Source organism: Salminus brasiliensis, chromosome 13 (assembly GCF_030463535.1).
Source record: "Salminus brasiliensis chromosome 13, fSalBra1.hap2, whole genome shotgun sequence".
Lineage (NCBI taxonomy): Eukaryota > Metazoa > Chordata > Actinopteri > Characiformes > Bryconidae > Salminus > Salminus brasiliensis.
The window spans coordinates 18,905,591-18,932,559 of NC_132890.1; the positions used below are offsets into that span (position 1 = coordinate 18,905,591).

A 26,969-nucleotide genomic window follows, 5' to 3' on the forward strand; every position below is an offset into this window, starting at 1 on the left:
AGAGTTTAATGTCTGTAAACGGCACATAACAGAAGGTTATTACACAAATGCAATATGTTGGCTAAAGCCTGAGACATGGCTTAATGATAGTATTAAAAAAGTGTTGGCCTAAAATCTACAATATTTTTTGTGCATGCAGGGGGTTTTAAGGGAAAACGGTACCCAAAGAAACATTTTCTTTTTTTATATAGGTTTATCTTTATTTTACCATTATCAATATTGTTTGATGAGAGAAGACAATTGCAGTGCTATTCACTACAATAGAGTTGAACTGCGGCTAAAATGTTATTTTATTATAGACACTTATGAGGGTTATGAAAAGTAATTCCCATTTCAGCAAAGCCTTTCAGATTGGCCTCAACCAAATCCTGCCAGTTCATCTGCATCTGCCTAAACGCAGTTGTCTCTGTCCGAAGTACTGAAATGAAGTCGCCACGATAGACAGTGACAGAGTGTATCACGTGACGACTCAGCCAATCTCTTTACATCCCATATGCTGGAGCGATTTCACGTGAGAGCAACTCGAAGGCAGCATTCACGCACTGTCGCTCTACGTTCACCTCGTTCTCCCGCTGCTGCAGGGGCGAGGCTTTTTTTATGGCGGGTGTCGTCTCGCAACGGTCTGAGTACGCGCCTCCGGATACATTTAGGATGGTCGAGGCTTACAACGCTTGTCTCTCGGCGCGCTTTGCCCTTCTTCTTGATGCGCGGGCACGCTGCGCCGTGCTTCGCTTCTAAAACACCAACGCAAGTGGTCGCCTGTTTTTTGGAGAGGGGGTGAAGCTTTCTCTTTCTCTTCAAGAAGATGTAAGGGAGGTAGCCAGCATTTTCGTTCCTTCCTCGTCCCCCATTCCCAATTCAGCTTTTCGGCCGGCAAAATGCAGAAGGGAATTCGCCTCAATGACGGCCATGTCACCTACCTGGGTCTCCTGGCCAAGAAGGACGGCACGAGGCGAGGCTGTCTAAGTAAGAAGAGCTCGGACAACACGAAATGGCATACCAAGTGGTTCGCCCTGCTGCAGAACATGCTCTTTTACTTCGAGAGCGAGTCGAGCTCTCGGCCATCGGGGCTGTACCTATTGGAGGGCTGTGTGTGTGACAGGTCGCCGTCGCCCAAACCCTCGCTCTCTGCTAAGGAGTGTATGGAAAAACAGGTAGGCTAAGGGCACGAAGCGCAGTGCCAACTTCCTACCCTAACTTGGTGCAAGCTGCAACAGTCGTCGACTTCTGACGATGTAGGTCAGGCGTTGTCAGCAACGTAATAAGGCTAAACATATGCAACGGCAAGCTGGATGTTTTTGGCTGCGCATTTGTGGCTTCATTGCGTCCAAGCATTTGTAAACGATAAGCACGCGTTTGCTCAAGAGGCAACAGTTGTATACGTGACCGAATAGACATTTGTGGTATTTCACGATTAAAATGTTTATCGCTCCCATTCGGTTGGTCTTGTAGAGACTGATACAAATAAAGCATCTAACTCGACGTAGGGCAGGCTGCGTTACATAATCTGTCCGTTGGCTGACGAATTAATTATCCACGCCTAACTGAATTCAGGAGCTCTATTGCTGTTGTTTATTGCATCGTTTAAAAACACGTAACGGAAATTTTGCAAGTATTTTTTTATTTTGTCGTTGTCTATATTGTTTTGTCACAGTTGGAACACTTCAGCATGTTTTCACGTTTCCATAATGGTTTCGCCCCAAACCTTGAAGTGTCAAATCGATGTTTTTTTTTCCTCTCGGGAGAGAAAATTACGCTATAGAAGACACTTCAAAAAACCCAGTGTCACCCTCTTGCGGTGAAGTGTTGCAAAACCCAGTCTGTCCTTATTCGTACCCAGAGCATGGAGTGTTGTGTTTTTTCAGCCTCAGACTAAAATCTCAAAACCTCAAACACCCATACGCGGCAGATTTCTCTATCAAGAACCCCCGCCCCCCCATCAGTCAAAAACATATGAACTAAATGTAACTCTTTCCAGTAAGTCTATTTCTTGGTGGCTGCCGCTAGTGGTTCATTCTGCTAACCCTGCGGTTTTTGGTATGTTGACTGAAGCAGTCCCTTTGCACTGTGCGTTGAGATTTTATCTTTCGTTGTGGACAGTGCGTAGGAGTTTGTGAGGACTGCCATTCAACGTGAGTCCAGGCCTTTCCTGTGAACAGCTGTCCTTGTGCTGACAAAGCAGCATACACACGCCAATGCTTCCTTCCTCCAAAAGAGCAGATTTACTGTCTTTGCCAACATTGAAAAGCGTTGTGCTCACACTAACACCAGAAGTATTATTGTAATTATGGCATTCATGCTCGTGATTCATTGCATACACTGTTTGGAATACTGACATTGTGGTCAAGGTAAATGTAATATATCAATTAATTATAGATGTGATGAACATGACATTTTTTTGGCCATCTGCGTATTGTAAAGCGCTTACATTTAAAACGCATGCAAATATAAGACGTGCTTTATAATTTCTATAAGTTCCTTGTGCTTCATAATTTGTTACATTTGATGACATTTCTGTTTAACTGACACAACAACAAATCTGTAAATTCATAAACAAAGCAGGGACATATAAATGTGGTGTTTTAGCTGATGTTGGGCTCACTTTGCTCACTGGTTAATGAGAACCTGCAGCAAAGATTGAAGCACTAACTGCAAATGCTTGGATCGACTGCTGTCTCATTTTGTCAGCCATGCCAACACTTGTGTTCCTTACACCCATCTCTTTGGCCCATGTGATGACGTATAAAAACTGGCTGCACAGAGCTAGACATTGTAGCTTACATAATAAGATCTAAGCGTTTGAAATGATGACTTGAGGGATATAACCTTTGTGAATGTCATCTTCATCTGCATATTCAACCTCAGCTAGATGTATGTTATTCTTCTGTTATGTTGAGTTACTTCAGAAAGGCTGTGAATGTGGGAATCTCTACATTGTTAAGCCTTACATGGTGAAAAAATGGAAATTCTGTGTCCATGTTCACACTGCAGTGTGATTTGCACTGGGTAATATACAACTTTTAATGCTAAAGGTTTCGTCAGTGGTTAACATCTGGGCATAGTTGATCTTAGGGCCGTCATCTTTCATGTCTGCTCATTTTCAGCTAGCTTTGACCTTTTTTCACTTGATGTTCTACCCTCCATTTATTGTCTCTTTTTTTAATATATCTGCATTTGAGCACATGGTTCCTATGGCAACTTCTATTTAAATTAGAAAAAGAAGGCCAGTGTGCTCAGCAGCGTCAGGCACTGCGATGCGCCTACCTCATTAATACTAACGCTATTTGTGCTAAATTTGCTTCAGCACAGTACCTCCAAGGGGTCATGCCCCATTTATAAGAAAGCACTCATCTCTCTTTGAGCAAGAACTGCATTTTTGTAACAAGGTTTAAAGGAACAAGAGACATATATAAAGACACAAGCTTTTGTTAATTCATTATCTTTTCCAGTGCTACAGCTTGGATTGTTCAAAAAGATAGAAGAGGTAACAGAAGTAGCAGAAGAGAGAAATGAATGTACACAGTATCATGGGTTGATTTACAGACTGGTAGTGAAAAAAGCATTATGTTAGTGTGCAGGATAAGAGGTATATGTAGTGGTGGCTTGTGGACTGTTGTTGATTGGGTGGCTGCTGCCTTTTCAAGAAAACATCTCTGGTTACTCAGATGTAGAAAGCTATAAACACACTATGTGAAGAGAAAGTCAGTCAAGTAATTCAGCTGGAGCAGAAATAAAAGAAGAAAGGAAACTTTAACAGCATGCACAAAGAAATTGTAACATTTTATTGAGTCCTTAGGAAACCTAAATCTATAATTCTGTAAACATAAAACCGTTATTCTGTATACCTAGGTAACTACAGGCACCATGTATCTAATGTTGTGTGAATAAAACTGTAGACAGACTTTACAGTCTGAAGAACACAGTTTCACTACTCCACAGCTTAATGCTGGGTGGCCTAGTATACCTCTATCCCACACCTGACATTAGAAGTAGTGCCAATGGGTTCATGTTTATCTACTCCAGAGAGTCCTATTCCACTGGCAGTACTTCTTTACAAGGACTAGACAATGGTAAAGTCAACTTTAAATCCAGTAGTGCCCACCAAGACATACAAAATATCTTGTGGCTAAATTTCTGTATATTAATAACTAATGTTATGGAAATAATCCATAATAAACCACATCTAAAACCACTGTAATGACTTGTGATGTACACAAAGACAAGCAATGCATGGTACTGTAGGTAAAGATTTGCATTTAGTAAAGAAATGCAATTTGGTCTTTGTATGAAACAAAAATACAGTACATGGCCAGAACCTAGCCTAATCAGCTTTTACAAACATTTGTAAAAGAATGTGTGGCTCTAAATGGCAACAAAAAAGAATAAATGTTTGCTCATCTAAATGATACAACTGGCAAACCAAGATTCCCTGCAGAAACACCTTAATTCATATATATGTACCACCACTGTTAAATCTAGAATAGCACACTGCTTATGATATTTGATTTTATGATATTTTCAGATTTATTCAGAAGCAATCTAATACAATTAAAATATTTAACACAATACAAACTGTGACAATAGTACATTGATGTACCATAAATCAATTACAACATTATCATAGATTCAGATCACCTCATGGTAGGCCACAAAAACCTGATTACATTATAACAATACAAGAAAATATGAGTTTACAAAACAACAGAATCTTTGTTGCTGTGATATCTGGGTTCTGTGAGGCTTATGTGTGACACTCTTTTGTGTAAATCGTCCTTTTAGATCAGCAAAATTGTCCATGAAAAATATTGAATATTGGCATCTGCCTACAATTTCATGTTAGTGCATGCAGTCAGATCTGACCATTTTTACATAACCCCTTCATTTCCACAAGCTCAAAATAAAATGGACAAGCATTTTTTTTAATAGTACCTTTTTTAGGTACTTTTAATATCAAATCAGATCAAATGTATGTGTATAGCACATTTTACAACTGTTGTTCAGTAATTAGTAAAATACCATTAAAAAAACCCCCATAAAAACACATGAAAATTGAAGACCCCCAGTGAGCAAGCCAACAGCGACAGTGGCAAGGAAAACTCCCTCAGAGCTGGAGGACGAATTCCTGGGAGGAACCAAGACATACAAGGGGGACCCATTCTCCTCTGGTTAGAACTATTGACAAAAAGTCACCAAACATATTCATAATATAATAATCATGGTGTAGTATAACTTAATATAGTTGTGGCAGTGATGGTAAGAGTACTGAGAGTAATGATGGTTACTAGTAGTAATATTAATAATGGCATCTTTAGTCCATCTTGAGTCCATTTAGGTTTTAACATTGTCATTAGGCAGACAGCAGTGGTAGGAGGGTGTGCCGCTGGTCTGGCATGGGTGGGGGTGGGGAGGGGGGGTGTATCGCGCCTGCTGGTCGGACTGGTAGGTGGCAGCTGGTCTGACGCAGGTAGAACGGACCCCAGCGGGCAGTATTCCAGCAGGTCGGATGAGTGGGTGACCATTTACTCAGAGAAGGTAAAAAAACAGAGTTAGTTCTGAATAGATTTAAAGAGAACAGAACAGTTGAGCAGTATCAGAGTGTGTCTGATGACTTAGACTCTGACTCTCACTATAACAGCCTAATTAAAAGGAAAGAGCCAGAAGGTGACCTAGACACGGGAGCACCCTGAAATGCTAGCGTCCATCTGCTCCACTGTCCAAAAACCTGAGTGATCGTGTGCAAGCAGTGAGATGACAGCTCCAGCATCTCAGTATATCACAATTCCTTGTGTCCATGAACCCCTAGACCTACAATCTTCATCTAAGGGAAAACATTAATTACCAAAAGCTAAACTAAACAGATGAATTTTCAGTCTAAATTTAAAGATTGAGACTGTGTCTGAGTCCCAAACATTATCTGAAATGTTATTCCAGAGTTGGAATAACTGCTGAGGTTTTCTGAATTTTGGGATCTACTAAGAAGCCGGCACCCTGAGATCTAAGTATTCTTGATGGTTCATAATATGTAATAAGATCTCACAGGCACTCAGGACCGAGGCCATGTAGGGCTTTGTACACACATGGACAAAATTGTCCAGGCATGTTTAATGAGTTTATTTTTTAAAATAATTCTGTTGAAGCATGGTTGAAAAGCAATGTCTGATTTTCATTGGTTGATTTTCATAGCATTTTTATTTATTATTACTTTTGTCAGATTCAAGTTATTTCAGTGACCATTGTGGGCTTTTCTTTCATTAACCAGGGGTACTGTCATGGCTGGTTAGGCCAGACACCGCTGTCTGAGCCGGGTAGGGAAACGGGGGAAATACAAACAAAAACCTACAGACAGTGCCTGGGGAGACTAAGGAGGAAACTACGGACGCACGATAACCGCACAGGGAATGAGCGAAAGCACCTCACTAGATCTGAAAATATCTGGACGGTCCGCTAGTGGACCTGAACCAAGAAACGAAGCTGGCCTAAACAAACCGTGATCAGTGTACTGAACCTCTCAGGCTAGGCGCTCAGTATCCGAGCTCCTTAAGTACCCCCAGCCTCAGGTGCAACACATTAACTAAACAAGACACAATGAACCTGAACCATTTAATCCATCTTCAAAGAACCATGGCTGCAGCCTTTTGAACTAGTTGAAGTTTTTTGAGGTTCCTGCTGACAAAAGTGCATTGCCAAGCATTCACATTATGTTTTGGGTCATTATCAAACTACAATTATACTAAAACTACAACTGTAAAGTAGCATCTTAGTTTTGCAACATTTGACTGAATCTAAGCAGACAGCATAGCTCTATACACAGGGTGCGATCAGTCATATCATTAGTAAACACCAGTGACCTATTTTTTTTTTGGCAGCTTGAAATGTTCATGCAGTAACATTGCTTTCATAATGTTTAACAGATGATATGGTATGCTTTAGATCCTGAACCCTTGTTTGCCATTCTCCTTTCTCCATAATTCAGCCTTGAGTGTTACCAGCGGTTTACATTTTAAAGATAAATTCCTATATTAAGCTATATAAATGCATCTCTTGATTGTAGACTTTAACAATGTTAAGCCTTTTCAACAGTCTTCTTGAGCAGTGTAGATGTTATAAGGAGGGCTTTCTTCACCTAAGTAAGATTTCTGCAGTCATCTTTTTTAGTGATCCATGGTCTTCCATTGTGTTGTAAAGCTAGATTGCTAAGCATTCTTACTTGTGTTTCAAGTCATCTTAAACATGTACATTAAATATACACATCATCTAAACACCAGCAACTTCAACAGTTTGATTTGGTTTCCTTTCCTCAGTAGCAGCTCATTGATTAGCTCCACATCTACTCAGATCCACAGTGATGAGAGGTCTTCTCTCTGTTAAAGGATGGAAAGAAACTGGATTTTTAAAATCTAAAGCAAAACTGGTCCTCAATTTTGTTCTCTCTCTTAAAGATGAAAACTATGGATACTGTTGACAGCAGTTTATGTGGTGTAGATTTTTTTTTTTTTTAATTTTCTCCATACCCCTACTCCGGGACCCTGGCCCTACAAGGGTTACTGGTACAGAAAAAGGTTAAAGACTATAATGATTAATTTTGTCTGACTACAAAAAGATTAAATTGAGTCATGTCTGAAATATGAATACAGAAAAGAACATTATTAAAAGTTTGCATAGTAGTATGCCCTTAACTACAGGTTAATAAACAATGCAAACCAGTAAGCTAAACTTCATGTTGGTTTAAGGTCACACAGATGGATTTATTAATGGTACACAATAACCTGAGTTACAGTTGGATAATGAATAAAGTAATACAGCTATAATGCAGACCATAATATAATAAATGCTATAATAATAAAGCCTCCATTGTTAGGAGAGTATTTTCTTTGTGTCTTGTAATCACTCAAACTACTCTATTTTCCTTTAACTTTTCTTTTCCTTATACAGGAGGATAATTCTATATCTAGATTCCTATCTTGTCAAAATTATGTAATGGCCACCTAGAAAATAAACAGGTGATCTCTAACATTTTGCACAGTATTGTACTTTTTCTTCCAATCATATCAAAATTGTTTAAATTATATATTACCTTATTCAAAAGCTTATCCTGCAATAACGCAATGGTTTTGACAGTTCTGAAGCATGGCAGCAGAAATGGAGGTTGTTGGGGATTCAGTGCTGAGGTTTGCCTTTCTAAAATGGAGAGAGAGAGGGGAAGTTCATAGAGTGCCTTAGCCACTAGTGCATTAGGGTGTTGCTAGGTAACAGGTAGCATACAGTTATGTAATGCACCATGCCTCCAGCTTGGTTTATAGCACAGTTCTTGGGACTATGAGCTATCTCTGGCTCAGGGAAGTTACCCCTCAATACTCTGAAGAGACAGTGTAAGTGACTTTGAGGGCAGATTTTCACTTGCTTCTAAAAGATCATCAGCCAATGAAAGATGTCCAAGCTGCAAATTATTTGTATACTGGCTCTGAATCAAAGCAGAAAGTAACAAAAAAGGCTATCTAAGATGTTCAGATCTTGCATTCATTTACAGAATTTGTATTGCATCTTTGAATTTGCTGCATTTTTAAATGGAGCCCATGTGTTGTAATTTTTATAAAAGGGTTTCTGGTTTTGTATAATGTATAATGCACCACATTTGTAATATGTGGCATTCGTGATGTCATTTTCATGGATGTGTTTTGTGATTTTTTTTTTTTTTTTTTTTTTTTTTTTTTTTTTTGAGACTTGAGTTGGGCCTTGTTGGTAAATACATCAGCAAAATCAAAAATACTATTTTGATTTATGTAATTCATACTTGTTTTTACTATGTTGCCAGTTCCTAGTTTTGTAACAATTCTAGTGTCTTTGTAGAAGTAATCTAGTTTTTGTTAATATCATTACCTTGTCTTGTCATTTTGAACTTTTGACCCCAGGGTAATGTTGTGTATAAGAGTCTTTCAGTGGAAGACATTGATCAAATATCACTGCTTTGAGATAAAGAAAATGTCAGCACTTCTTAACGTTAATTTAATGTCAGTCAGTCACTTGGCTTAAGTGTTCTACACCAACAAACATACAGATTCTGTCATGTGTTGGCAAAAATGAGGATGACGTCAATCTAGAATCCCAACAGACTGAGAATCTGGGAGTGTCTAATCTAATAATGTGTTTACATAAGGGTGATGAGAACAGCTAGCTTGGACCCCTAATCTACCAGATGCTGCATGTCTTACAGATGGCTCTGTATAAGCATTACCTTGCAGTCATGCAAAAAAACCTGAATTTGGCAGTTGTTCTTCACAAAGTGTTAAAATGGAATACTAAATGGACCAAGAGAAATGACTTGGATAGGAAAAATTAGCTTTTTATTTCATTTCTTGCCACATTTGTGTGTTAAATGTAAAAAGGGTTGGTTGAGCGTACTCATTGGAACGACCAACACACAATACATTAGTATAGTGCAGATCTGAGAAAAATTATCATGTATTGACAAGTCAGAAATGTATCTTGGAGCTATTTCTAAAGAACAAATCAGTTTGGATGGTCAGAAACAATCCAAAGATCCACCTATGTACAGGCCTCAAATGAACTGGTAGCTGATGTGACACCAGTGTCACTGTCACATAAGTTGTTTTGCCACAATGACCAGAGATATGTTTGGGGACTAGACATGAGGTATTTAACCCCAAGAATACTGTAACAACTTAAGCATGGTGGTGATATTGTCATGCTGGGATAATGAAAATTATCTCAGAATTCCTCAGTGTAACCTTAAACCATTAGCTAGATGAGTAAAACTTGGACTCAATGTGGTGTTCCAACAGGGCAATGACCCCAAACACACATTAATAGTCATTGTGGAATTGATTGGATTGGGGTAATAACCCATAACCATAATGGACCATAACCCTGTACAAAATATGTGGACCTTAAAAAGCGGGTCCATGACAGTAAATCAGCTAATTGTGGTTAAATATTTAATCAGAATTCTGCAAGAAGCTTGTTAAAGGCTACTAAAAGTGTCCAAGTATTAAATGTGTTGTATGTGTATTTTTACCCTATATTATTTTAGGGTAAAAAGATATATATATGTGTGTGTGTGTGTGTGTGTGTGTGTGTGTGTCTATAATTTTGGATTTTTAGACAGAAAGTTATTTTTTCCATTATAAAAACATCTTAACATGAACCATTTCTTGTTAATGCATTTTTACTTGTTGCTGATTCAGTTTCTAAGTCCTTTACATAACATTAAGATTGTATCCTTCAGTGCCTATGAATTATATGCTGATATAAATATTTTAATAATATTATTATTATTATTATTATAAGGTTCCATAATTGTTGCTGACTTTATTTTCTGGTAAAAGTATTGTCCCATTCCGAGGTATCTAAAAAATTAATGATTCTAGGCCATAGTAATATGTTAAGGCTTGGAAACTTTGGAAATTCCCCAATCCAGCATAATACAGTAGGCAGAGAGACCTTTACTAATGCACATTTTGAAACAATCTAATGTATTAGGAGGAAATTCCATATCAACTGAGCACCATCTTAGTATTTTCTCCATATCCTGCATGTTGTATTTAATAATACCTATATATAATATAATAATATTATTCTAAATTTTCAATGATAGTTTTACCCTTGGGTTTTCAATTGCATATTTCATAAGTAACCTTTTATCTGCCACCATTTCTTGGATTGGGATATCTCCTAATAACATAGTCTCTATATTCCTCCTTTTTGCCTTATATTGTGGATTACACCAGCATATCAAAGGTCTTATCTGAGCTACAAAGAGATGAATGTATCCCGTTCCATACATTTTTTGTAGATAATTCCACTGGTACGGATAGAATCAAATAGAGGAGCCATGGTAATATGTTTTGTTTAATTGATTTTATTCTGGAACCCACATCCAGGGAGGAGATCAGATTCCATCTCCTTATATCTACCTTGATTTTAACATTTATTAGATCATAGTTAACTAACAGTAGATCTTTAATATCCTTGGGCAGATTAATTCCTAGGTAGCTTTGCTTCTCAATCTAAATTGTAGTTATAAGTAATTACTTGTGTTTTATGCATGTTTAATTTAAAGCCCAAAAAAGATCCAACATTTTTAAGTGGTCTCATAAGATCAAGGAAAGAGGCTGATGGGTCTGATAAGTGCAAAATCAGAATCTCAACAAACAGTGCTATTTTGTGCTCAACTCATTTAATATTAATGCCTTTAATATCTTTGTTCTGTCGAATCCATTGACTTAGAGATTTGATAAAGAGTGTAAAAAGGGTCTTGCCTTGTGCCTCGCTCTAGTATAAATGTTTTTGCCAAAGGTTTGTCATAAAAGATTTAAATAGCTTTTATAAACTATTTGTGGAACCCAAATTTATGAAGCACCATTACAGCCTCTATTATCTTGAATTTGTTTTATAATGTGGAGAGTCTAATATTATCTTGAGTCTGTTTATCTCAAATAAGGCCTGCTTGATCCAGTCTAGTAAGGTCTGGAAGAACATTTGTGAGGTTTAGAATTTATAATCTATATTCAATACCAAAGTAGGTCTATATGAGGCACATTCAGATTTATCTTTTTCGTCCTTTGGTATCACTGAAATTATTGATTCTCGCCACAATGGTGGAATGTCTTATTGTTTTAGTGCATAACTACATTCCATCAACAAGCTTGGAGTAAGCTGTTGGTAAACATTTTGTACCTGAACTAAATCCATCTGAACCTGGTGATTTATTGATCATAAGTCTGCTAATGGCCTTATGTAGTTCTGCTTCAGTAATGTCTGCTGTCAAGAACTAATTTTGGATTTTGTTGATGGATGGGTTCTAGAGTGATAGATGAGATACTTTGAGATTATGTTTGTCTGTGTACACACATGGACAAAATTGTTGGAAACAAAATGAAAGAAAAATCCACAATGGTCACAGAAACAACTTGAATCTGACAAAAGTAATAATAAATAAAAATTCTACCTTTGTCAAGGTGTGTCCACTAATTAGCCTCACAGGTGTCTACAATCTTGTAATCAGTCAGTGGGCCTATATATTGGGCTACAGGTAGTCACTGTGCTGTTCGGTGACTTGGTGTGTACTGCACTCAACATGGACCAGAGGAAGTGAAGGAAAGAGTTGTCTCAGGAGATTAGAAAGAAAATTATAGACAAGCATGTTAAAGGTAAATGTTATAAGACAATATTCAAGCAGCTTGATGTTCTTGCGACTACAGTTGCACATATTATTCAGATATTTAAGATCCATGGGACTGTAGCCAACCTCCCTGGACGTGGCCGCAGGAGGAAAATTGATGACAAATCAAAGAGATGGATAATATGAATGATCACAAAAGAGCCCAGCCCACTTCTAAAGAGATTAAAGGTGAACTTCAAGCTCAAGGAAAATCTGTGACAGATTGCACCATCCGTCGTTGTTTGAGTTCTATGTTCACAGACAGAAAAAAATAAAGCATGTCAAGAAAAGAACACTGTCCCTACTGTGAAACATGGAGGAGGCTCTATTATGGTCTGAGGCTGCTTTGCTACATTTGACCCAGGGTGTCTTGAATCTGTGCAGGGTACAATGAAATCTCAAGACTATCAAGGGATTCTAAAAAGAAATGTGCTGCCCAGTGTCAGATTATTTATTATTACTTTTGTTAGATTCAAGCTATTTCTGTGACCATTGTGTTTTTTTTCTTTTCATTAACCCAGGGGTACCAACAATTTTGTCCATGTGTGTATATAGTTTCTTATAATAGCCAGTTATTTGGATTTAATTAAATTTATGGCAAATTACCTTTTACCATCATGTTAATTTTTTTGAAGAAGAATACATGCTCCCTGGTGGGGCATAAACATTGAGAAGTAATAAGTGTACCTTCTATTTTGCCTTTTATTATTATGTATCTCCCTTCTTTATCTTTAATTTCAGAAATTAGAATGGCTACTCCTCATCTGTGACCAGTTTTATACAATGCTGAGAACACATTATACTAGTTTAGCATGCTCTATTTTAGTCAAGTGAGTTTCCTGGAGATGGTCTAAATGAACTTTTTCTTTTTTAAGTTTGGTAAAGTACTCAATTTACATGAAAAGTCATTATTTTAATCTGATTGTTCATTTTTAAATGTGTTCAACTCTTTGACTTCCAGTTATTTATTACAGCTGGAAATTATGCTCAGTGCGGTTAGTCTCTTTCTCGCCTATTGAGCCGAGGGCCCAAATAGATGGCCTATTTGTGCAACTTGGTCGTAACATATCAAAATAGTGCTCCTACAGTCTTTTTGAACATATCGGGAACTGTTTCAAGTTCAGACTTTAACAAGTGTACTACCTTGGGGCAACAGCCCTTTTAATGAACAATATTAATAGTAATTTACTAGCCACAGTCACGAAGAAGACAGAGCGTCAACCTACTTTGCTTAGGTTTGTTTCACTGTTTGTGCAGTGAACGTCTGAATACTTGCAGTCTGTCTTTATAGTTCACATTCGGTCGGCCGCTGCGCAAACATCCTGAATGGAGTGCCCCCTAAAGACAGCCAAAGAGGTTGCCACGCCTCTCATTGAGTGTGCATGGATGCCTGAAGGAAACACTAGCCCCTCACTGGAGTACACCAAGGCGATCGCCTCTGGAATCCAGTGTGAAAGTCTTTGTTTAGTAATCACTTTTCCCATGTATGACTAAGACAAAGACACAAAATGCTGATTACTCTTCCTCATGTGTTTTGTTTTATCCACATAAATGCAAAGCGCCTGCATAGGACATACCACGTTTAGCTGTAGTTGGCCTTGCGAGGTGAAAGGTGGAGGATAAAACGCCTGAAGCTCCAGAGGGAGACAGGACTGAATAACTTCGGGGGAAAAAGCAGGGTTTGGACGTAAGTCCACCTTAGAGTCCCCCTGCGAAATGTGTGAGGAGTGGACAGAGAATGCATGTATCTCACGTGTTTAGCCGAGGCCAATAAAAGTGCCGTCTTGAAAGACAACGTCTTTAAATCCACCCAGTCCAGTGGTTCAAATGGTGCAGTCGACATAGCCTTAAGCACCAAAGACAGATCCCAAGACGGAGGCGGCCTTGTAGACAGGTAATAACCGCTGCGCTCCCTTCATAAAACGGCACACTAAGGGGTGCTGTCCCGCCGGTTTCCCTTAAAAGCCCACATGGAGCAATAGCTGCTAGGCACACTTTAACCATGGAGAAGGCTTCATTCGAGATTGAGACTGTTGTGCTCCTTTTAAACCACTCACAGGCTAAGCCCATAGAGCCAGACGCTCTGGAGGTGGATGAAATATTTCTCCCCTTGCTTGCATTAGTAAATCTCTGTGCAGGGGGAAGGATCAGGGGTTGCCACGACTCTGGTTGTGCAGCGAGTAAAACAGAGGGCATTGCGCATTCTCTCTCGATCCAAAAAGATCCACTCCCAAATCTGTTGAATGTAACGCTCCGTAATGCTGCACTGTGATTGCACTGTTGAGTGCCCATTCCCTATTTAGGGGGATGCCCTTTGACAGCACCTCCACCAACCTGTTCAGCATTCCCGGAACATGTTTCACCCTCAGGGATTAAAAGTGCACACTGCTCCACAAAATCAGTCTGTGTGCCGGAGTGTGTAACCGGCGGGACCCCTTTGTCGGTTGACACACTCCACTACTGCCGTATTGTCCGTTCTTACGAGGACGTGTTAGCCCTTTAAATAGGGGAGAAAATGTGCCGGCGTCAGATGAACCGTCAGCATCCCCAAACAATTTATGTGAAGAGATTGATGATGGTGACTCTACCTGCGATTCACTGTTCTGCCTTCGCAGGTGCCCCCCCAACCAGACAGCAACGCTTCCGTCGTCACAACCCGTCTGGCATGCACCATGCCCATAGGGACACCCTGTGTGAGAAAGCGCAATTGCTTCCACTGATACAGAGACAACACCGCCATCTGAGTGACTTTAACTCTCCAGCGCGTGACGCAACGGGTCCAGCCTGAGCGAGGCCACCCAGCGCTGAAAATCCTTCATGAATACATGCCCCAGCGGGATAACGTCTATATCTGAGGTCATCATTCCCAATAGACTTAGATACATGCGGAATGGGATCGTGCTGTCCCTCCGAAACGCAATCAGACACCTTTGGAGCTTCACAACTCTCTCCACAGACAGGTTTGCCAGCAACAGTCCCAGGTACAGTATGTGCTGGGTCATAATCAACACTCATGCAATTGCAGACTGTTATCCTGGTTGAACTCTTAGCTCAAGTATTTTCTCCAGGCTGGCTGGGTCGGTTAACACCGACCAGGGACAGCCTGAAGCTTTCTCTAGCTCTGAGGCATTACCGCTACTGACGTCATCTTTTACTGTGTTTCTTCTTTGTTTTCCCCTCATTTCCATCAGAAGCCCTTCCATATCTTTTTTGTGTGAATATAAAATGGTGTAGAATCATGATTTGGGGTTTAAAAGAGAAGCACATAAAAAAGGAGCTTCTGCATCCATCAGCTTACCGCCATAACCAGTCCCGTCTCCAAACAAATAACACCAACACTCACTTATGTACACTCATTCTGCCCCAGAAAAAGAATAGTTCAATGAAATAGTGGGCTATCTTAGAATTCTTCAGCCTTGCATTAAAGCTGATGTGAACTAGACTAGAACACAACTGCGTGCATCAAAAGAACAATGACCCCAATCACACATCAAAGGTGATTGTGGAATGGATAAAGCAGGTTACCATTAAGATTTTGTCCTTCCCAAAGTCTTCACCTTTACTGCCAAGAATAATTTCTTTTTGATTTATCTCTTCACACATGGACCATACAATCCGACTTGTTTACAACCAAAAACTTAGTGGTGCTGGGTATTGTAGTGGGTACGCCCATCACAAACATGGATAATCCACACAGTACATATCGCCAAAATGGTGCTATATAAACTCACTTGACTTTATACAGACTCTAGCGTTCCAAAAGCTTTCAGTTCAGTTCTGAAGCTACATTCTGTGGTGAAAATAGTCTTAAAACTGTGAAGTTTATATCAGAATCTTTCTACGAAGTCTAATTTTTCTACATTTTATTAAGTAGGAAATTAAGATATTTCTAAAGATTTTCACATTTAAAAAAAACTCTAATTTAATACCCTTCATGATTCTGGAAGTATACAAAATGTATATTGTCTGTTTTAAAATTTATATTGTATTTGTGTGTTTCAGTATTATTTCACAATCAGCTTCAGCCATGAGAATCAAAAAGCTCTGGAGCTTCGCACCGAAGATGTGAAGGACTGTGATGAATGGGTGGCAGCAATAACACACGCCAGGTATATCTTTGCTATAAAAATATGAAATTATTAAAAATGACAAGACATTTTAGACAACTTTAGACATATCTAAAAGGCCACAAAATAAAGAGGGTTAAGTATTATTATTATTCAAATGTGGTGTTAGTGGGGTGGTCTGGGCTGTTTTGCTGCCTGTTGTCCTAGTCAGTTTACTATTATTGAAAGAAGCATGAATTGTTTAATGTGCCAGAGATTTCTTAATCTATCTCTTAGCTGAAATATAATTTGATTGTGCATAAACAAATATACTACAAATAAATGCATTGCTAATAAAATCAACATAGGAATTTTGTTTCATTTGCATGTTGAATTTTGCTCCTTAGTAGATAATAAATAAAAATGTTTATGTGTAATAAGGTTATGTTAACTTGATGTGGTATTTAATAGTAGATTTTAAACTCACAGTATTAAAAAATATAATATAATAATGTGAAAAGGGGCAAAAACATTTTTGTAGGGAGAAAGTGCCACCTGCCCAGTAGAGAAAAGCTCTGTCAGGGCCCGGCTGTGGATGGCTAGTAGCATGACTGGGAATTTAAGTAGTGATCCTCTGGTCATAGTGACAGTGCCTTATTCTGCTGAACCACTCACTGAATGGCAGTTTTACACAAACTAGCTAACTAACTATTTTTGAAGCTTAACATTAGCCTTCCTGATCCATTCCACAACCACCTTTGATGTGTGTTTGTAGTAAAGTGTTTTTTATGTTACATTACAAAATGTTAGAACCTTACAATTAATGTTTAAGTATCTGCATGTTCCCTTAAGTATTGCATTCATGCTTTAATTAAGCAAGATTTTGATGTGCCTCTTAAGTACTGTACTGAATTGTTGTATAGTTCTTTTGAGGTATATTCATGCTAATAATTGGGAACATCACAATATAGATTTTGAGCTCCATTCTGGCCTCTATAACATTTGGAAAGTCCAGACCAAGGTTCGAACCAAGGTTCAGAATTGTGTTGTGTTAAATAAATGGCCTGATTAGTCTTGGTTTCACACTGACAAGGACATATTTACCAATTGTGTTGGACACAGATGTAATTTGGCCTCCTCCTTTAACCCATCCATGCAGTAAGCACACTAGTGTACAAGCACACACAGTGATTTGGTGAACACGCATGCTCAAAGCAATGCAGTTTATTTAGTTAACTTAATAATAATGGACAATATACCTACATCCTGTTGTTATAATCTATTTTGGTTTCGTCTCCCTATACTCAACATTGATTGATTTGAAGAAGGGCATATGTCAGCATACTCTTAGGGTGGGGTCCAGTTTTATTTCTGTGTACAAACAAGGGTTAAACTACATTAAAAAAAAAAAAAGTTAATATACTGATACTTAAGACACTGTTATCTTGTTTACTATGATGGAAAAATCAAGATAAATAGTTATTTATTAAACAGAAACAACAGGACTCGCAAGCATAATCTTTGCCATTATTGTGTGTGATGCTCGTGATCGCAAAAACTTGCCTCAACAAACTGTAATTGGTCTCAAAGGCCAAACCAATCAGAAAAAGTGTTTTCACTTCAAATGAACCGAAGAACGGTTGAGTTCATCTGGACCGAGATGACCTCTCTTGGTAGGACCACATTTTGGTCCTTTGAGCTGTATCACGGTCCAGAGAGACTTTCTCTCCTACTGATTTGGTTCGGCTCAAACTGAAAAGGTCCAGACCAAACAAGGTAGGTGTAAAAGCATCCTCATGTATGTTTCTATAGGGACCAACAGAAGTTGTAAATCGTCTACACTTAAATGGGCCATATCCAACATATTTCTTTATCTTTTCTTTCCTGTGTTATTTTGTGTTTCATAAATGGTCATAGTTCATTTTTACATGACCGTTTCTCAACCTCTCTTTATCCCTAAGGAAGAGTGAGAGTTTTTTTTTTAATGAAACATAAATATTCCTTACACAGCATACAATTTTGTATAAAAAATAAATATTAGAGCTGGATTGGCTTGCTATTTCTTTAAAAACAGATTTATTTGAGACAAAACCTATTTGTTTTGTTATGATCTAATGTTTACATGGCCATGGCATGGCAAACAAAAAATGTTTATCACAGTTGTGTGTGTGTGTGTGTGTGTGTGTGTGTGTGTGTGTGTGTGTGTGTGTGTGTGTGTGTGTGTGTGTGTGTGTGTGTGTGTGTGTGTGTGTGTGTGTGTGTGTGTGTGTGTGTGTGTGTGTGTGTGTGTGTGTTCAGTTACAGAAACCTGGCCACGGAGCATGAGACACTCATGCAGAAGTATCTCCATCTACTCCAAATTGTGGAGACCGAGAAAACAGTTGCTAAGCAACTTCGACAACAGATAGAGGATGGGGAGATCGAGATTGAGCGTTTAAAATCTGAGGTAACGTTGGGCTGCTATTCAAAGTGCTGTAACAGGGTTTTTCAATATTAAACAGAGCCTATACTTGACATGACATTACTTCAGTTTCCATACTTCTCCAAAGCAAAATATTACTCTTATCGACTGAGTGATTGTTTGGTTTGCTCTCACTCAAAGGCGAACAAAAATGTGTTTAGAGGAGCGTGCATTTCAGGGAGAACTAGACAACTTTGCACTCCTCTTTGCATCTTTTCTGGTAAAAAAATAGCCTTCCAATAGATCTATGATCCCTGCTGCATGCTCCATCAACCAGATCAAATAGTCAGTTTACTTTAAAGTGCAAATGTAGCGCTCCAAATGAAACAGCTTGCGGAATATGCATGAAGCCAGCACTATTGTACATGTCACATCCCCACTCTGTAACATGATAATAAGCTCTTTCAGTTGCTGTAAATGGGAGCTCTCAAACTAAGCCTGCATTGGGCAGCCCTCACCTTCATTGTGTCACCAAGGTGCATGATTGTGAATTGAATGTGCAAATCCTCATGACACATTAATAGATGACATCCTCCCTCCCATCCTGAACGCTGGAAACCACGTCTGAGGTATTGGATGAAAGAGTGTAGCGGGCCAAATGATGTCAGCATGTTTGCATGAATCACCCTTACAGTGGGTCTCAAGTCTTAGAGTGACACTGCTCTACCCAAAATATTTTCTGGTCTTTATAATATTTGTTTGTATTTACAGTGGTAAACTGTTGAGTTTACATTTAAAATGTTAGGACAAGTTGTGTTGCTTTATCTACTGTAAGTAAATAAAACGAGTTAAAGTTAAATCTGCACATTGATTTGAACTATTAAGTAGCATATCCGTTCCACAATTCTGGATGAAAAGTCATTATATTTGTCATCAAAAGTCATTATATCACATATTTGCCCATTCAGTTATATTTAGTTACACTACTTTTCTGAACTCTAAACTCTTTGAGTAAAATATTAATTTAATAAACAATAAACAGTAACTTAGTAAACATACTTAAAACTATTCAAAAGTAAAGTAAAATAGAATATAAAATGTATTGTGTACTTGTATTGTGGGTACCAGAGTTATTTGGAGTCGAATCGAATTTCTGTAGATTCTTCTTAGAAAACATTTGAAAAATCATTCTAATAAATGTTTCCTATAATAAAAGTTACCTCTCCGCACTTGCCCACAAAGGCATTTTTGTTGCAGCTGCTGTTATGAGGTTAGAAGGCTTTATATAATACTAGCACAAATTAATATTCTGAATCACAGCTCTAAATAACTAACTCTAAATAAGAATTGCTATACTTTCTCATTAAGTTGAATTTGATTTGTTTTCTAAAGCTTGTCCAACCTAGCAGCAATAACTACAAAAAACATTTGTGGATGGGGCATTTTGTGGACTGGAGAACATGGAGGTAAGAACTTTGCTATGATCCCACTCTTAACAGACATTTTTTGGCAGATTGCTGGGCTGCTCAAAGACAATGAGAAGATCCAAACCAACCCCACTGCCCCTAGTGAGGATGACTCCGAAATCAAGAAAATTAAGAAAGTAAGACTTCAGTACATGTAATGAACATTAAAAGTGCAGTTTGTGTGTTTTATTATGAAACAAATTACATTTCCATCAAATTTCAATACCAGAGCTCAGCTCTATCTGCTGCTAAGATTAACTGAAGCCCTTATTATGCAGTTTAACCCCTGTTTAATCTGAATTAGAATTAGAGATGTTTAGATGACAGTTAAGAGGAGAATAATTACATGGAAAATGGTGGTTTTGTTAATAAACACATGGGGAGGGCGGAGCTACACACCATACTGCAACTAGCCAGCGGAGGCACAAGACCTATGGTGGCTTCATTTTTGGTTTTCAACAGTCATTAAATCTTAAGTAGTTAAACATGATTAGGTTAGTACTGCTCAAAAAGCACACCAAAACACAGCCCCAAGCAAAATCAACACTAAAGGTATACTTGACTACCTTTTTGCTTTACTTTGTGTAGGACATTTCCTTAAATGGTTTCCTTATTGTTAAACTGAATATTTTTATGTGAATTAGTTTAAATATGGAGCTAATGTCAAGGCATACAGCGGATCATGTCCACATCCTACTAAGCCTCAGAATAACAAGAAGAAGGAAAACTCCCACAGACTGACTACCATGATGACATCCTGCAGTTGTTCCATGCTAGTATAATACCAGAATCTACTCAAATGAACTCTTATACCGCTCAAATAAAAACTTTAGGTGCAGAGCTTCTTGCGGGGTTGGATGTGTCGGCGGAAGTGGAAGACCATCATACAAGATTACATCCGCTCGCCCCACGCTGAGAGCATGAGGAAGAGAAACCAAGTGGTCTTCAGTATGCTAGAAGCCGAGGCTGAGTATGTCCAGCAGCTGCACATCCTTGTCAACAACTTCCTCCGGCCACTCCGCATGGCTGCCAGCTCTAAGAAGCCGCCTATTACCCATGATGACGTCAGCAGCATATTTCTCAACAGGTGGGCCCACTGATGAGTAAGAGTGGATAACATATTCAATCACATATGGGGGAAATAAAGGGGACTATGCACATAAAAAAACTGCTTAACTACACTGAAAGGTTGATAAATCGTTACTGGCTTGAATATATGACAGGGAATATGGTAGAAAAAACTACCATAAATTTAATCTATTTCTATATAAAAAAAACATTGAACATTAGTGTATGTGATTCTTTACATTTAACATCTTATTTTAAAAAAATGGGTTCTTTTGGTAACCAAAATGTTCTTAAAAAGCAATCACTTCAGAGAATTTTTAGTTTTAACTGTATCATGACCTTTGAAATAATACAGAAACAAAAGTAAGTTTTACATTAACCATGTTTTAAGGTCTAATTAAATTCAATAATTTGAATGCTTATTTTGTCTTGTGATTTTTTTAAATAAGATGCTTATGTATACATTGATTAATGAATAATTATAAATATCTTTAGCTGAAGTTAGATGTGTGTTTTTTTTGTTTGTTTTTTTTTCAGTGAAACCATCATGTTTTTACACCAGATATTCTACCAAGGCTTAAAAGCACGGATAGCGAGTTGGCCAACATTAGTCTTGGGTGAGTGTTTCTTCCAAGGATCTTGCAACTCAATCTGTCACAATCAAATAGTACATAAGTACAACAAAAATGTACATTTACAGTAAACAACTGGCAGCAGACTTACCAACAATTTAATCTTTACAGGGTCACTACAGTAATTCCTATATATGGATTAATACTGTGATTATATATCAAAGTAGTTACATCAGCAGCGTTACCAGCCTTGTAAATGTAAATTTACAACAACCTTACAGATTCTCCAAATTCAACACAAAATACTCCTTTTAATGACTACTGCAGTTTCAGAATGATTCAACTCCTTTGTGACAAGCGTCTTTAATACTTAGTAGAGCACCCTTTTGCTGCAATGACCTGCTTCAAGCGTGAAGCCAGACTCCAGTTTCTGGGAGCGTTTCTGAGGACTCTTTTCATTAGTCAATCCTCAATGGCAGTGACCTCCAGTTCACCAATATTCTTGGATGTGCATGCAGTTTCATCGCTCCTCAAAACAAAATCCCTAAATTTCTATGGCTTATTTGTATGGTTTAAGCATACTGGAAATGACATTTCTTGTGCTTTTGGGTCAGCAGAGGTGTATAGGCATGAAGACTTTCAGCGTTTAGTATGTGCCTTACTGTGCAAACTGAAACCTCAGTACCTGCCTACCACCAGATGATGTTGCAGTTTTTTTTGCTGTCTCTCAAGGGTTTTTTGACCACCTGCCTGCTCAGGTGAAACTTTCTGGGCAATTCTCTTTAATTACATATGATTAAAAGTCACAGGCAACGGACCCCTATCAAGTACAGATGTTTAATGTGTTTTATCTCAAGCACACCTAACACAACTTATGAAGCCCTTGATTTGCCACCTGATTTTCAAATGGGTGCTGTTATTAGGGATTCAATGCAAGGGGTTGAATAATTCAGAAAATGCGATTTTCATTAAAAGTTGCAAGTGTTGAATCTAGAGTAACCACTTGTTATATTAGAATGCACAAAATACACCAGTTTTACAGCAATCTGCTTAACAAATACAAAAGATTACTGCAGATCTCTTCAAAGTAACTATTCTCTTTTTTATCTCTATATCTTCTGTCACCAGCTGACCTCTTTGACATTCTCCTGCCCATGCTGAATATCTATCAGGAGTTTGTTCGCAATCACCAGTACAGCCTGCAGATTCTGGCACACTGCAAACAGAACCGCGATTTTGACAAGCTGCTCAAGCAGTATGAGGCCAAGCCTGACTGTGAAGAGCGCACTCTTGAGACATTCCTTACCTATCCCATGTTCCAGGTGACCATTCACTTCTTTGAGATCTTGTTTTTATCTGCTCCATAACATCTAAAAGCACATAAAGAATAGAACACAGAAGAGCAAAGTAAAAAGAATCTGACTTTTTTTTTATATATTTAACACCAAATCAAATAAATTTAACGCAAATTTATTATCCTCCTATTGTCAAAAGCAGTTTTTATCTTATTCAAAGCTATTACGCTGTTGGCTACACTTGATTTGGGCAGAGCGCTGCGAGTCCATGTTTCGTTTTTCTTGGTAAGACTTGCAGTTGCTTGAGTGCTGCTCCACCAGAGCCAACCTTTGGCTCTGCTGCATAAGTATTACATTTGTGCTGATGAGTGAGGTTGTATGTACTTCTGATCCACAATTAACAGGTGCAGGAGGTTTAGTTTAGTTTCTGCTAATTAAATGTGTGTTTGCATGCATGCAAGTACGCTTGGATTTCTGTGTGTGTATTTTTGGCTTATGAGTATGACTATTAACTTTCAAATATAAAACAAATTGAGCATTGGAGGGGGGCTTAAAAAGATGAGATGAGGTGCTATTTTATCTAGGGCTGGCCCGAATACCATACCATACAATACTGGCTCCGGATATTTGGCACTGATTTCTAGCTTATATTCAAAACTTTTGGGGTTTTTTTTTGGTTATTTTTTTTTCCAAACATAAAAAATGTAATTTAAATTTAAAAATGGATTAAAGTACAAAAAATAAAAGAAACTGCAGTGAATAGAAGGTAGTGGCAAAATGTAAACAAGAAAAAGAAATGCAAAACTATATGTAAAAACAATGAACAGTACCTTTTTATTATTTAACTCTTAAATTGCAAAACATTCTGTTGGGAACACATTTAATAGATTTAAAATAAATCATTATTAAATTATTATGGATTACAGGAAAGCTTAAACAAATGAAAAAATACCAACTGTAAGAAATTTTACAATGGAACAGGAGTAGCACCTATCATAACAGCGGCGCACACATTAAAAAATAATTGAAAAAAATTAATTACCTTAAACACAATAATGCAAACTCCTTGATTACTTAAAATAATTATTTTAAAAACAGTTATACGAAATTTAATTATTTACCAAGCTAAGAGTATTGCTGCTAAAATAGATACACAAAAAATACACTTTGAAATGTTTTTTAAAAAATTAATACTCTGATTAGCTAAATGTAACAAAATAGCACATGTCCAGCTATTAAAATAGAATCACAAAAAAGAACACATATGATAGAAAAGTTGCACACATTGTGCCGTTAAAATAGCAGTGCTAATAACACATTAAATAGTGCTACCTTAAATACAAAATATAGTAAATTTAACAAAATGGCACAAGTTGCATTGTTAAAACAGCAGCACAGATAAAAAAAATCGATGTTGCTGTTTTTTGTGCTGTTTTAACGATGCAACTCTTTAAATTAACATCTTAAATACAAAAAAGGATGATATATTTTTTACAAAATACCACACGTCTCAAATTGTAATATGTTTTACATAATAGCACATATAACGGTATAGCACACTTTTAATTAACACAAATTAAATATTAATTAAACAGAGCATAACCTACACCTACTTCATGTTGTGTGCAAGAAACACAAGTTTGTCCACAGTTTCTGGTAGCATTGTGTCTTGTAAACTATGTAGCCAGCTTTGGAAAAAATGTGCTCCGAAGGCGTTGATGTGGCCGTACGCAAATAATAATTTTAAAAATAAATAAATAAATATAAATAACTATATTTTGTATTTTTTTATCAACATAGGTTCAAAATTATTATACATACAGTGTAAAAAATACATATATAAAAAATACACTTTGATTATTGATTCATTGGTGCAAAATGAACTTCAGGAAAGAGTTCTCCATCAATGGGACCACTATGGAAAGGGTCAACAGCTTGAAGTTCCTTGGTGTTCACATCATCGAGGAAACTTACATGGAGAGAACACACCACACGGGTGGTGAAGAAGGCAAAACAGTTCCTCAGTGCCTCAGACAGGGACGTTTGGTATGAATCCCTGCATATTCAGGACATTCTACACCTGCACTGTGGAGAGTGTTCTGACAACCTCTATCTCCACTTGTTATGGGAAGTGCACCGCTCTTGAGCGGAAAGCTCTGCTGAGGGTGGTGCGCACAGCCCACACATTATTGGGGTTCAGCTTCTGGATTTATACACCAGTCGCTGCCTGAGTAAGTCAGGGACTCTACCCACCCAAGCCACTGCCTGTTCTCACAGCTGCCCAGCGGCAAGAGGTACAGAAGCATGAAAAACAGAATCAGGCGGTTTCGAGACAGCTTTTAGTTTTAAGCAGTTAGCTGAACAGCCTGTTTTGCAGTTTACCAGTCCACCATCCACAAAGTTATCTCACCGGCCTCATCACACCTCCACCCCATACAAACACACTCTGCACCCTGCACTTACAGTGTATCACAGAAATGAGTACACCCCTCACATTTCTGCAGATATTCAAGTGCATCTTTTCATGGGACAACACTGACAAAATTACACTTTGACACAATGAAAAGTATAATCTGTGTGCAGCTTATATAACAGTGTAAACTTATTCTTCCCTCAAAATAATTCAATATACAGCCATTAATGTCTAAACCACTGGCAACGAAAGTGAGTACACCCCTTAGTAAAAGTTCCTGTAGTGTCAATATTTTGTGTGGCCACCATTATTTTCCAGAACTGCCTTAACTCTCCTGGGCATGGAGTTTACCAGAGCTTCACAGGTTGCCACTGGAATGCTTTTCCATTCCTCCATGACGACATCACAGAGCTGGCGGATATTCGGGACTTTGCGCTCCTCCACCTTCTGCTTGAGGATGCCCCAAAGATGTTCTATTGGATTTAGGTCTGGAGACATGCTTGGCCAGTTCATCACCTTTACCCTCTTCAATAAAGGCTCTTCAGCCTCTTCAATAAAGCAGTGGTCGTCTTAGAGGTGTGTTTGGGGTCATTATCATGCTGGAACATTGCCCTGCGACCCAGTTTCCGGAGGAAGGGGATCATGCTCTGCTTCAGTATTTCACAGTAGATATTGGAGTTCATGTGTCCCTCAATGAAATGTTACTCCCTAACACCTGCTGCACTCATGCAGCCCCAGACCATGGCAATGCAATCTGTCAGCAATGCTGACAGCACTTCTGCGCCTATCTTTCAAAGACAGCATTTGGATGTGACGCTGAGCATGTGCACTCAACTTCTTTGGACGACCAACGCGAGGTCTGTTCTGAGTGGACTCTGCTCTTTTAAAACGCTGGATGATCATGGCCACTGTGCTGCAGCTCAGTTTCAGGGTGTTGGCAATCTTCTTGTAGTCTTGACCATCTTCATGTAGCGCAATAATTCATATTTTAAGATCCTCAGAGAGTTCTTTGCCATGAGGAACTTTTGAGTGTGAGAGCTGAACTACAAAATTGAACACACCTGCTCCTTATGCACACCTGAGACCTAGTAACACTAACGAGTCACATGGCATTTTGGAGGGAAAATGACAAGTAGTGCTCAATTTGGACATTTAGGGGTGTAGTCTCTTAGGGGTGTACTCACTTTCGTTGCCGGTGGTTTAGACATTAATGGCTGTATATTGAGTTATTTTGAGGAAAGAATAAATTTACACTGTTATAAAGCTGCACACAGACTACTTTTCATTGTGTCAAAGTGTAATTTTGTCAGTGTTGTCCCATGAAAAGATATACTTAAATATCTGCATAAATGTGAGGGGTGTACTCACTTTTGCGATACACTGTACTTAATCTCAGTCACACTGCACCCACAAAGCTTTCTCCCCATTCACACTATACTTTCTCCCCTATTCACACCTTATCCAGTGTCTATCTGTAAATAGTAATGTAAATATTTCAAATTATATATTAACTCTGTACATTTTAAACAG

The 26,969-nt window shown here is 38.2% G+C and overlaps 1 protein-coding gene across 2 annotated transcripts in view; it reads left to right on the top strand.

Moving 5' to 3' along the window:
* The first annotated feature begins 481 nt into the window (after nucleotides 1-481).
* rasgrf1 (Ras protein specific guanine nucleotide releasing factor 1) overlaps nucleotides 482-26,969 on the top strand; it is a 64,248-nt gene continuing 37,760 nt past the window's right edge. The window contains exons 1-7 of one of the 2 annotated variants that reach the window (XM_072694625.1): nucleotides 482-1,154; nucleotides 16,181-16,287; nucleotides 18,523-18,670; nucleotides 20,139-20,228; nucleotides 20,925-21,178; nucleotides 21,697-21,776; nucleotides 22,860-23,053. In XM_072694625.1, coding sequence (XP_072550726.1) covers nucleotides 879-1,154; nucleotides 16,181-16,287; nucleotides 18,523-18,670; nucleotides 20,139-20,228; nucleotides 20,925-21,178; nucleotides 21,697-21,776; nucleotides 22,860-23,053 — 1,149 coding nt within the window. In that variant the 5' untranslated portion in view covers nucleotides 482-878. The remainder of the gene's footprint in view (nucleotides 1,155-16,180; nucleotides 16,288-18,522; nucleotides 18,671-20,138; nucleotides 20,229-20,924; nucleotides 21,179-21,696; nucleotides 21,777-22,859; nucleotides 23,054-26,969) is intronic. The other variant, XM_072694624.1, reaches the window with a different exon arrangement.